Source organism: Hermetia illucens, chromosome 4 (assembly GCF_905115235.1).
Source record: "Hermetia illucens chromosome 4, iHerIll2.2.curated.20191125, whole genome shotgun sequence".
NCBI classification, from domain to species: Eukaryota; Metazoa; Arthropoda; class Insecta; order Diptera; family Stratiomyidae; genus Hermetia; species Hermetia illucens.
The window spans coordinates 139,747,731-139,760,236 of NC_051852.1; the positions used below are offsets into that span (position 1 = coordinate 139,747,731).

Genomic DNA, 12,506 nt, shown 5'->3' on the forward strand with positions numbered 1-12,506 from the left:
GTGACTTTTAAAGGCAATTTCTAGCTTAGAATCCGTTAGCTCGTCTGCAAACAACTCAGATCTTAAACGTCTGGAGAATAATTTCCTAGAAACTCTTACAGGATTGAAGAATTGTTATAGGAAAAGTCTAGAATGAAGACTTCTCGTCCGAAACGAATCTAGTGCTTTACGAATCGGTGTCAGAACAGTTCGTAGCTGTGATTAAGGCTAACCGATGCGAAACTCCTGTTGTGGCTTCGTAACAAGTTATTTTCCGTGTAGGGTTGTCAGCCCTAACCAACCCCCAACCCGGAGGACCAGTTGGTACAACTTGTTCCGATTTTAGGCGTCGGAGACTCGCTTTCATCCTTCTCCGTCTGCAGCTTTTCGTTAAGAAAGAGCTCCCAGCGGTCACCACGTGGAGGTGGAGATAGGGTTTGGTAGTAGAGCTGTCGGTGTTGGTTGAGCAGGCGTGGCAATGTCAGCACCGAAAACCAACCAACCAACAACATCAAACCGCACTGGTCAAACGGGAAGAATAAAGATAGGAGAATACAACTTTGAGACCGTTGATAGTTTCTCCTATCTAGGGTTGAAAATCACAACCGATAAAAGCTACAACTATGAAATCCACGCACGGTTGTTGGCAGCCAACAGAGCCTACATAACGACGAAATCTATGAGCGATACCATGACCGTGAGGTTGTGGATAAAATCCGGCTCAATAGGTTACGGTGGGCGGGTCACTTAATCCGTATGGATGAGGATAATCCAGCCCGGAAAGTCTATAAGGGCAATATCTATGGTAAAAAAAGAAGACGAGGCAGACCCTGCCTAAGATGGAGCGATAGCGTAGCTCAGGACGCCAGACAGCTTTTAGGGATATCGAATTGGTGGATGTCGGCGGAAAACTGGGATGTTTGGAGTTCCTTATTAAGGCAGGCCTAGACCGGATACCGGTTGTTGCGCCGTTGATGATGATGACGCGAAACTCGATTTTAATCTGAATGAAATTATTCGGTGTTTCCAACGATTAATTATCTGAAATAATAAAAACTTGTTATTTCTTTTTCGTTGGTATGAATATTTATTCTTGCGAATGTGCGTCTATTGACTGCGAACGTTCAGTATCCGCTCGGCCTGGGAGATATTAATCTGAAGGTGCTGGGTTAGGGAAATGCGTAGAATGGTGCAGGACATCCTATTTAAACGAGGTTAGCAGTTCTTTGGTGGCATTGACTGTGTGGTCTGGCGTTGTCATGCAACATGCAGACTCCCGTTGTCAGCATGCTTCCGCAACTTTTTTAGGGTCTGAAACTATATCGCAGTGTTGATGTTCTCTTTAGTCATATATTCAATTAAAATTATGCCTTGATAGTCCCAAAACTCAGATGCCATGATTTTGGCGGAGAGTGAAAAGACTTGATACCACTATTGAGACAGCCTTTGGATTTCAGGCGTCTATTGTGTAAACCACGTTTCATTTCTGAAAAATTCGTCTCCATGAAGTCTGTAGCGCTTCAAAAATTCTTGTGCGGTCTCCACCTGATTCACCTTGTGTTGGTATGCCAATTATTTTGGAACCCACCTCGCGGACAGTTTCCGATATCTGAGGGATTCCATGAGGATTTCGTGTAGTAGAGACCTGGAGATTTGCGAAACATCGCAGGAAGTTCATCCACACACAATCTCCGATCTTTACGAAGCGTACTTTCGCTTTCTTCCACAGTTTTGACATAATTGAAGGTCTTCCGCTCCTCCTAAACTCACGACACTACTTATGCACACTCGTACCATTTATAGCTTTATCGCCATATGCAGTTTTCACCTCAACCGAAGTTTTTCCTTTCTAAGCGAGATAACGGATGACGCCGCGTATTGCACACTTGGTGTAGGATTGGTTTGACAACAATAGTCAACGTATTGACCTCGATCCTCATTGCATAGGGGAGGTAACCATGCAGTGTTTGAAATAATTAATATAATAATTTTTTATACTCGCTAGTGTTATTTGTTGGTCTTGCCAATACCAATATTTCCCTTCATCAGTGCTAACAAGAGGCAAACTTTTTTTTATTATTTCCGATCGATTTTAATTTTCTTATGTTTTATTTCGATAAATGCAAATTATGTCAATATTTGTGGAAACATCCCCAAAATTAAGCAGATTCAGAAGTGCATTTCCTTCTTGATTTACTAAGCCAATTTTTCTTTAAAAAAAATGCATACAATTCAAACAATGCCCTTTATCGTCAGTTTTTTTTTAATCCATTCCAATCATTCTCTTTGGTTTTTATGAAATGATGCCGAAGAATGCAAATAAATATGCAAATAAGCAAATGCATGAAATTTTTTGGCAGTGGGTGTACTTTACCGTTAATAGTAGTTATTACAGTTGGGCAAAGTGTAAAAACCTTTCAGAAGACTTCTAGAATGCGCTAGTTTTCGAATATAAAATCAAATAAAGCGTAGCCAACTAGGAAAGTAAAGTAACCAAAAGTGTCGACTGAAAAAAGGCAACATTAAGACAACCATATGCTGTAGCATAATGTATTATAGGGGGGTGCACCACATGTAAGAGGGGAAACTTCTAATTAATCAAATTAAAATCATAATCGATGTATCTTGAGATTATATAAAAATCTGGGACAAAAAATTAGTTACAGTATTCGCCAGATAGTCGTGGTTCACGTGCGAAGCTTGTGGCTAATTTAGAATGCATAGAAGAGGGTAGAACGCACCGCAATGAATTGATTCAACTGTAACTCCAATCATAGATCATTCTTACTTCTCTAATGAACAAAATGAATTCTAGTGAACACTTATAGGCGACAAAAGATGTGATTGCGATAGTTAAAACCGCCTAGTTCAGAGGAGAATGACTCTTTTCAGCCGTTCAGTTGAGAAACAGATGACCATTCTTTAGATTCGACTTATATCACATTTTTTTCTCTGAACATTCATATTGAACCTCAAAGCATCAGTTTAATTGTGCTCATATTATCCGAATGAATTAGAATTATCACACATTATATAACAAAAATACATAACCACATATTTAGCACTAAGCAACCAATTTTAGCGAATAAGTTATACAATACCATGAAATGCCCGAACAAATTGCTATTAAAATCTAAAGTCAACCTACCAGAAGACATTTGGAACGACTTTGTTTTGAACCCAACTAAAACGTACAATAAACTGAGACACAGACCTGAATAAATTCAATAACTAACTATCAAAATTGAACTGGAAAAATGAAAAGCTGTTTCGAAAGCCTCTGCTATTGGAGAAACCGGCATAACCGGACCCATATTTCGCTGAACACGAAAAAAGTAACTCAAGCTAGTTCGGAAGAAAATGCAAATGCATGATTTTCATAATTTCGTGATAAAATACATGAGTTGTTGCTACTCGCACTGTCAGGGCATGTTCTGGGAGTTGATAGTAGGTCGCTTTAAATTTCTTCATTAAAAGTTAGATCATGTGACAGCCAACATAGAATTGGGTCTAATCGACTCTAAGGGATACGTAATTAATTCCATTATTACCTTCATAATTTTTTCTTGCACACACTACACATTACGTGGAGAGTTATTGTTTTATTACGTTTGCATAATAGTTATAATCGCGGGGCCTTTAATTTATGTAATATTGCGTCAGTATCACCCACCCTTGATCACAATATCAGTATCGGCTTCAGCTAATTGTAGATTCATGTGTACTTGCTCGTGTGATGTAAATATTAATTCCTTATTGCTGATGTTAATGTTTTCAATAAAGAGCAAAAATCATGCGAATGTTCATCATTTCATTAGGACAGTAAAACTAATTTTGTCTGTTGATAACGCAATCCAACGAAGCAGCAGAGTATCTTCGTTGATAACCCAAGCCACAAAGGAGGTTCATGAGAAGTTTTGTTATTGTTTATATATTTGCGCATCATTTTTAATATATTGTAATGAAGCAAGCGTAGATAAGCTCGAATTAATAAGAGAGAAAGAGATTGAGTTCAAAAATAATAAAAATGACGCCGGCTGTAAATATTTTTTTATGTATCATGTGTTATTTTGTTAATTAACTTTTCAGAAAATTGGAACATTTGCCAAAATCATGCTTAATGCGTGTGTTAACACGAGATTATAGTACTACACCAGGGATTTGGACGATTGACAACCTTAAAAATTATTATCTTTCTAAGTCATATAACTTGCCAATATATGTACGTGTGCCCTTCATCACTGCAACATAATTATTTACTTTGAGAAAAAATCTCCGATCACAAAAAATATTTCAAGCCTTCACTCAAAACTGTATCTCCTATGTTTACTAATTTTTAATTTATTTAAGCATTAACTTCATTAAGATAGTGAATTAAAAGCGAGGTGAGTATCTTTTTTATGTGAAGTAGCTGGAACGGCATCAGGTATGCTTATTGAAAAGAAATTGGCAGAATTTTTATGTCTATGGAAAAAATACAAATTTATTTACAAAAAACAGGAAATCCGTGAAACATAATCTGCTATTGTCATCATGCACAAGCAGAAATACGATGATGAAGTAACAAAGAAGCTAAAAATGGCAAGTTCTTTGAAATAAGGACCCTCTCCCGGAATCGTGCTCAATAAAGATACACCTACTATAGGGAAAATTTCGAATCTAAGATGGCCAAATCCTACCATGTTCAGAATCCATAAAAAAGGGAATGAATTTAGGGAATTATAGCAACAAAGAACTCATTCACGCAAAAGGTTGCGAACTGGCTCCGGAGTAACAAGGCTCGGTATGCAAATAGGGAAAAGGTCCATGAAGAACAGCCAAGAATTCATCGATAGACTGAACAAAGTGAGAGACCTAAACGTCCTTATGGCATCCGTCAGTTCCACCACATGCAAATCATTTGGCTTTCTTCATTTTCTTGAGGCAGACTGGCGAAAAGGTTCATTAGATTGTAAGTAAAATTCCTCCTTTTTGTTTCTACATAGCGTTTTTTATCTTTTTCATCACTTCACTTCCAATTCCCTGTATTCCATCCCGACTTCAGAATAGCAAAATTATCATTCTTTAAATATTCTTTTTGAATGATTTTTATCAAAACCTTAAACTCTGCCGTAACCCTGAATCCTAGTTAATAATTACCTATATAAATGTAGCCATTTGGAAACAAAAATAAACATTGATCCTTTTTCTTATATTTAGTATTGCAATGCTATGCACATTTTTATACAAGCACATAATTAGGTGCATTTTGCATAGCGGGTCACCTCAGGTAATATAGAAATATTCGGTGTATGAAACGAATACATAAATGTTAATTTGGGTCATTATTCCGACGAGTCAGGTGCAACGGTGGAACGACCGGTACTGCAAGAAAAAGAAGCGGATGCTTTCTTTTCATGGAGGTCATTAGATCACCTGGGCAGAGATTTGAGGAGGAAGACAAACGGACCGATGCTGAACAGTTCGTAAGATCGATTGTTTTTCTCAGCTTAGGAAAGTCTAGTATCGTTTTATCAAGTTTTCTGCAAAAAATAAAAAGGGAAAACGTTTAATGATTATCAGCGTTGAGTCGAATTTGGTCAATATAAAGAAAGAATCGACCAGTACAAGTTTTTCTGGGCCAATTCCATCTGGACGTCACCAACTCACTAATTTCGCTCTTTTTCACACGGTTCTTTCGATTCTTATCCCGGAGTTCGGTATTCAGTAGTGAATATCTGGTTAAGTAGATCACAGCCGCGTAGCTTCAATAAAACTCTCACCACCTACAGGGTGCATTATAAAACTAATGCGCATTTAGCAGGAGAAATAGGTATTAGTATAGACGGGTAAAATTCTTCAAAATAGTCTTTTCCTGCGGAGATGACTCCGCCACGCCTATACAACACCCTGAAACTCCTCGGCTGCCTCTCAGGAACTTTGTAACTTGAGCTTGAATGTTCTCCACCGACTCCCAGTGCTTTCCTTTCAGCTCTTTTTTCAGTCGGGGGAACAAAAAGAAGTCACTTGAAGCCAAGTCAGAGCTATAAGGAGACTGGGGCACCACGGAGGTCTTATTCCGGGTCAGGAAGTTGGTAACGACGAAGGCCGTGTGGCTGGGGGCATTGTAGTGGTGTAGCTTGAAAACGTCTTCGATATCAGGCCTGACGCGTGCGACCCGTCGTTTCAGTCTCTTGAGCACCTTCAAGTAAAAGGCTGCGTTAACAGTTTGTCCTTGAGGTACAAACTCAAAATGGACGATTCCTCTGACGTCGAAGACAATCAGCATTGTTTTGATGCGAGACTTGCTCATACGCGCTTTTTTGTGTTTGCGAGATTGCAAGATGCTTTTGGATTCTGGATTGAAATGCTGAAAGGCCTCTTCAAGTACTTGACAAGTTTCCGTTCCATTCTTCTCAAGTTGCCCACAAAACTTGATCGCGTACCGCTGTTCCAGTGAGCACTCCATTGCCCAGCGACACAATCAAAAAAAAAAAAAACTTCGCGCAAACACACGGCCGAACACTCCTACTGCTCAGAGCAAATTGAGACAAGGCGCATTTGAAAGGGGAGAAGCCCCCGGACAATCTTCGACCAGTCTGATCCCGCTGCGATGTATAGTTGCGCCATCACAAAACAATGCGCATTACTTTCATAATGCACCCTGTATGTGCGGACGATACCAAGTTACCGGCATAGGTTCGAATGAAGAGAACTGTTTTCAAGTTCATGACCTCACATATTTTGAAAATAATGCGAGGGATTGGTAATCTTTCGAAATAATAACAATAATCGTTGGGGCAACAATCCAATTGTGTCAGGGCCTTGAAGTGTGTTAGAGCACTTCATTCATGACCGTAACGGTACATTACAGGCTTATAGTACCCTATAGGAGGCGAACGCCCGAGATTAATACCCTAATTTGACTCAGGTACTCATTCACAGCTGAGTCGACTGGTATCCGACTTCAAATCACAATACAAATCCCACTGCTGAAATTTGAACCGCGACCTTTCGTATAAGACCCTTGTGCTTTAACTACTCAGCTATCCGGACAATCCTCCTAGCTCCCCGTAAATTCCACACAAAAGGGGGATGGTAGATACCAAGAGAGGAAGAAGACCCCAAAGGCCACGCCTCGTTGAAATCGGGGGAGAATCGACAGGGTCTTCTCTCGATGATCGCGGAACTAATGAGTTTTCCGTTTCAATTCGGCCAATCGAGCCGATATTTTTTCGTTTTCTTCTCCAATTTAATATCGCGTGCGTTTTTTGTGAATTCTATTCTCGCAATTTCCCCAAGTGAATATTTTAGATTGTTCTGTGGTTTAAATGTAATTTCGACACTTTCTCTGTTCTTGGTATAGCTCTACCCTCCTGTTTGATCGTGTTCGGATAGCTCAAGTAGTTAGAGCGAACTGCCGTAGGGGAAGGTCACGATTCAAATCTTACTGGTGTCAGAAGGATCTATTATCGTGACTGAATGTCGGATACCAGTGGACTTAACTGTGAATGAGTATCTGAGTCAAATCAGGGTAATAATCTCGGGTGAACGCAATGCTGAACACATTGCCTCTTATAGTGTACTATAGTGTACCGTTTACGATCTTAAATGAATTGAGGAAGACTTCACGGTAAATAATAATGACAATCAAAATACAGCCAGAGTCTTATGTCACTTTCCATCACACTCTCCTAACAACTTTCGGACTCTTCGAATTCACTAGCACTATATGTGGACTGCGCAATGCCGCGCGTGTGTTTTTCAACGTCTCCTTAAGGCCAATCTAGTACTCAATATTCAGAAATGCAAATTCTTCTAATCACAGGTCAGATTCCTCGGCCAAACTCAACAAGATGCACCGCTAGCCGTATTTAGCGATGCCTCATAAAAAAATGAACCAAATTTGGCAGCGATTGAGCTTCTTTTCCGAGCAGCTGAACCTGGCTCAATGGAACTACAGCACTGACGATCGTGAGTTACTAGCCGCATATCTCGCAACTAAATACTTTCGGTATCCCCTTTTTTGACAACAAAAAGCACAAAGCCCTGTAAAGTTTCACCCCTTTCCCAGCCGTAATGACTCAAAACTCCGACATGGACATTATCAGATCATCAAGCAGCCCGTAATGATAATATTCGTTGGCACGACAATCTAACTGGACCGGAGCCTTGAATCGTGTTAGAGCATTTCATTCAAGGCCGTAACGGTAGAATGTAGGATTTGACTCAGGTATGCATTCACAGCTGAGTCGACTGACATTCGACGCATGTCAGTCACGATACATATCCCCCAAGCCTTCAGTAAGATTTCAACACCAACCGACTGCTCATTCAAGATCTCTTTTTGAATTTAACTGGTACCTGCCCTATATGAACAGAGCTTATCACCAAGTACCAACGCTTCCGGATGATAATGGTATGATGGCCGAGTTGCCTAAGCATCACGCTCTCAATCTCACTGCCCGAGATCATCATGGATGTTTGTATTTGTCTTTCTGTTGCTACAGATTTATCACTTACACTGCATTAAATGTTATGATAATGAAGCTGAAAAGTCCAATTATATCAAATAGACAAGTCAAGAAACCGGAAGCTAGACGCTTCAGGTACGAAAGGTTTTGTGTATTTCTTTAATAAAGAGATTTGAGTGTGCATTTGTCCCATTACGTGCTACATACGTAATATATGCATATATTATGTGAAAATATCCACTTTCAAGTGATATTGCCATTCTAAGTCTTGAATTTGCACAGAAGCGACCATTTTGACCTATTATAATTTTGTTAGTAATAGTGAGATTTTCACCAAATTTGGTAGGATCATGCTCTATGCTGTATCCTATATCACTGCGTGATTCTAGGATGAACTTAAGGGAGGTTTTCCTACAAATTACTGAAAATTATAGTAACGTACTATTATTAACTTTATTTGAACAGCTATCGGCATGGAGGGTATTTCGGAGCCTAGGCATCATGCAGTGAAAGCCTCCTGATTTTTTTCAGATTTTTCCGTTAAGTAATTTCTGAGAATGGGTCCGTTAAATGATCACTTTCAACCCCACGCACTCTCCACCTTTCGAACAAATGTCAAAACTAAGACCGGCTTCGAAAAGTACTAACCGAGACCTTTAATTTGATACCCTACATGACTACATTTGATGAAAGAAAAATTTACACCCCCCTTTTGCATGTATGGGGACCCCCCGTGAAATTCGACGTAAAAGGATGTAATTCACTATATACGTGAGTGTTCACAGTTTCCACTTTTCTACCAAATTTGGTGTCAATCGCTATAACCATCTCCGAGAAAAATGCGTGTGACAGACAGACAGAGAGACAGACCCTAAACCGATTTTAATAAGGTTTTGGGGTTCCCTTAAAAAAGGGAAAAATTCCAAAAAAAATTGGATAGCCTATATTTTAAAAAAACAAGTGAAGAGGAGGCCATATATAGCAGAGTGTGTCCTGGTGGAGATGCAAAATTCAAAAATTCAACTTAGCGGGACGTTCAAACCAAATGTAGAAAAATACGCAGGACAAATTCCTCTAGATAGGATACAATATTGTTTAGCTAAGTTATGTTAAGAGCATCTAACTGGCCTTAAACAGATTACACTATAGAAACTGCCTTGAACAAAGTACCTATATAACAAGTCAGGAAGCTGAAAGCTGGACGCTTCAGGTATGAAAGGTTTTGTGTATTTTTTTCATGAAGATATTTGAGTGTGCATTTGTCCCATTAGTACGTAGCACGTAATATATGCGTATATTATGTGAGAATTTTGACCTATTATAACTTTGTTAGTAACAGTGCGATATCCACCAAACTTGGTAGGATCATGCTCTATATCATAGCCTACATTGCTACATTTTGTCGTACTAGAATGAACTTCCGGGGAGGGGGGGGGGGATATAGATATGGAGGGTATTTCGGAGCCTAGGCACAATATAGTGGCATCCTCTTGTTTTTTTTTCAAATTTTTCGGTCACTGTATGCGCGAGCGTGCACAGTTTCCACCTTTCCGCCAAATTTGGTGTCAATTGCTATAACCGCCTCCAAGAAAAATGGGTGTGACAGACAAACAGAGAGACAGCAAAGATTTTGTTTTACACAAAATTGTTTTGCAACAGAAGAGTGAACTTCTTATCAGCTAAAATTATGATAGGTGCCATCCGAAATAGATATTACGTCAGCGTATATAATCCAGGAATAGAATTTATGTTTTTGCTCCTGTTTATCACGAGTGCACCGCCAAACCTTTCCCACAGACTTTGGCTCAGAAGAGTATTATAAAACTTCCAAAAAAGAAGCGTAAACAATCAATCACGACTGTTTATCATATCTCACGATAAAATTCCAGCATTCCTTGGCCCATTCATAAGTACCGAGTAAACACTATCCACATGTACTTCAATGAATCATTTAACCATACCCACATATGTAATACGCAAAAATACATTCTAAACATGTTGACTGAATTGCGTGACATTGAATTCGCGCCATTCTATTTTTAAAATCGCTACCGGGACAGAATACAGAATACAGTAATTGTGCAATTTGCACTCGGCATATTAGACAGCATGTGAAAGCAACCTAATTGGGGTATTATTTGCGACCGCTCAAGCATCATCATCCACTCAAACTAGAATCATTCATTTGCGATTATTGTACGTACTTCCCTCAATCTCCGGCAATATCACATTACCGTCGCCATTCATGAAGATTTAATGTAGGCGCCAGGTTTTCAGCCAATCTGTCTAGTCCATTATATTATTCCAAGAGAATCGATTTCGCCTCACAGAGATGCGGAAATATGGACGATGGAGCTGGTCAATTGCTAAGTGACCCGGTTCATAATAACATAACTATCTTTATCGGGCTTGGAAAAATGAGGTACGCAAAAGGCCAGGTTAGTCTTTCTACCGCCAGAACTTATGGATCAATCGCAGAATATTGGTATTAATCCATTGAGTACGAGTATATTGCCCTCGAAGACTACTCTCATTTGAAACTCTTCCAAAAATAAAAACTATTCAATTTTCTGAAACCTTGAAATATCTATGAACGAATATTCATACTTTCTACCTTACGTACGAGTATATTGTTCTAGAGTCACAATTGGCTCGACAAATGCCACGTAAACAACGAAAAATAGGCACACAACCTAGCAGTCCATTAAACCGTAACAACGTAAATATAAGAAAGTTTTTGTCTTGCAATCTATTTTCAAAATAGATGAAAATATGAAGGAATATTTTAAAAAATATCTGAAACATCATACTTTTGCCTTTGCACAGCTACTAAGAACGTAATGTTAGCATACAATAATATAGTTAGAACTCAAATCAACAAACGAAGTACTTTCGTAGCAGGAGATTCCGGTCTACCAATTGAAACCGAAACTATTTGTAAATTTATGAGCATGCACTTGAAAGATTGCCAAAGTTCCATGTTTACACTTAATAGCTACAAATAAAGTCCAAGTAAAATTAATAAAGGCACAAGTATCTATCTAAGAATCTAAGAAATTCATTTTTTTCCATTGGACTGAAAGATGCTGCAGAAGCGACAAATTTGACCTATTATAAATTTGTTAGTAATACTGCGATTTCCACCAAACTTGATAGGATCGTGCTCTATATTATAGTCCCCATTGCTACAAAATGTGTGATTCTAGGATGAACTTCAGGTTTTGTTCAATTAATTACTAAAAATTATATACGATTATTTACTTTATTTGAACAGATATCGGTATGGAAGGTATTTCGGAGCCTAAGCACCATATAGTGGCAGCTAACAACAAGGCTATCGTACGGAAAGTCGCGGTTCAAATCTCACTGGTGGCAGTGGAATTTGTATCGTGATTTGACATCGAATACCAATCGTCTCAACGGTGAATGAGTGCATGAGTCAAATCGGAGTAATAATCTCGGGCGAGCGCAATGCTGACTACATTGCCTCTCATAGGACACTATAATCCTGTACTGTACCGTTACGATTTTGAATGAAGTGCTCTAACACACTTCAAGACCCTGATCCAATTGGATTATTGCGCTAACGATTTATCACAATCTCGGCAGATGCCGGATTTTACCTAATACTAGCACTAAGTGCCAAGCATTTAGGCTCGGACGATCCTACCTACTTAAAAACTAAAGGGGCGTTGGTGGTTGTGGCCGGCGATAGGTCAATGGGAGAATCCGTCGAGAACTCCCCAAACATCGAGCACGTATGCAGAATGGTGTACTTCTGCAAGGTTTGAACCAGACTGTGCGAAAGTCCCAGGACATCAAGGAAAGCCGTGAGGGATTTGGGTACAATACCTGTAGCTGACAATATTATGGGAACTACAATCACCCGCTCGAGATGCCAAATTTCTTTGATTTCCGGAGCCAGTGGCTCAGTTCACCTTCTTCTCCACGTATTTCCGTTCGATGTTGTTGTCATGGGGGATAGCAACATCAACTATATACGCGGAGCGACCCGTCTTTTCAACTAACAGTCCGTCAGGCTTGTTATGTAGAGTATGGCGATTAGTCAGAACT

General features: G+C 39.3%; 1 protein-coding gene across 2 annotated transcripts in view; it reads right to left on the reverse strand.

Moving 5' to 3' along the window:
* LOC119654767 (6-phosphofructo-2-kinase/fructose-2,6-bisphosphatase) overlaps positions 1–12,506 on the reverse strand; it is a 51,613-nt gene that overhangs the window by 13,522 nt on the left and 25,585 nt on the right. Inside the window, exon 1 of one of the 2 annotated variants that reach the window (XM_038060308.1) lies at positions 3,128–3,272. The exons of the other annotated variant lie outside the window; for it this stretch is intronic. Within the exon in view, the coding sequence (XP_037916236.1) occupies positions 3,128–3,137 (10 nt within the window). The 5' untranslated portion in view covers positions 3,138–3,272. Of the gene's footprint in view, positions 1–3,127; positions 3,273–12,506 lie in introns of those variants that run through there. 2 annotated transcript variants of the gene reach the window in all.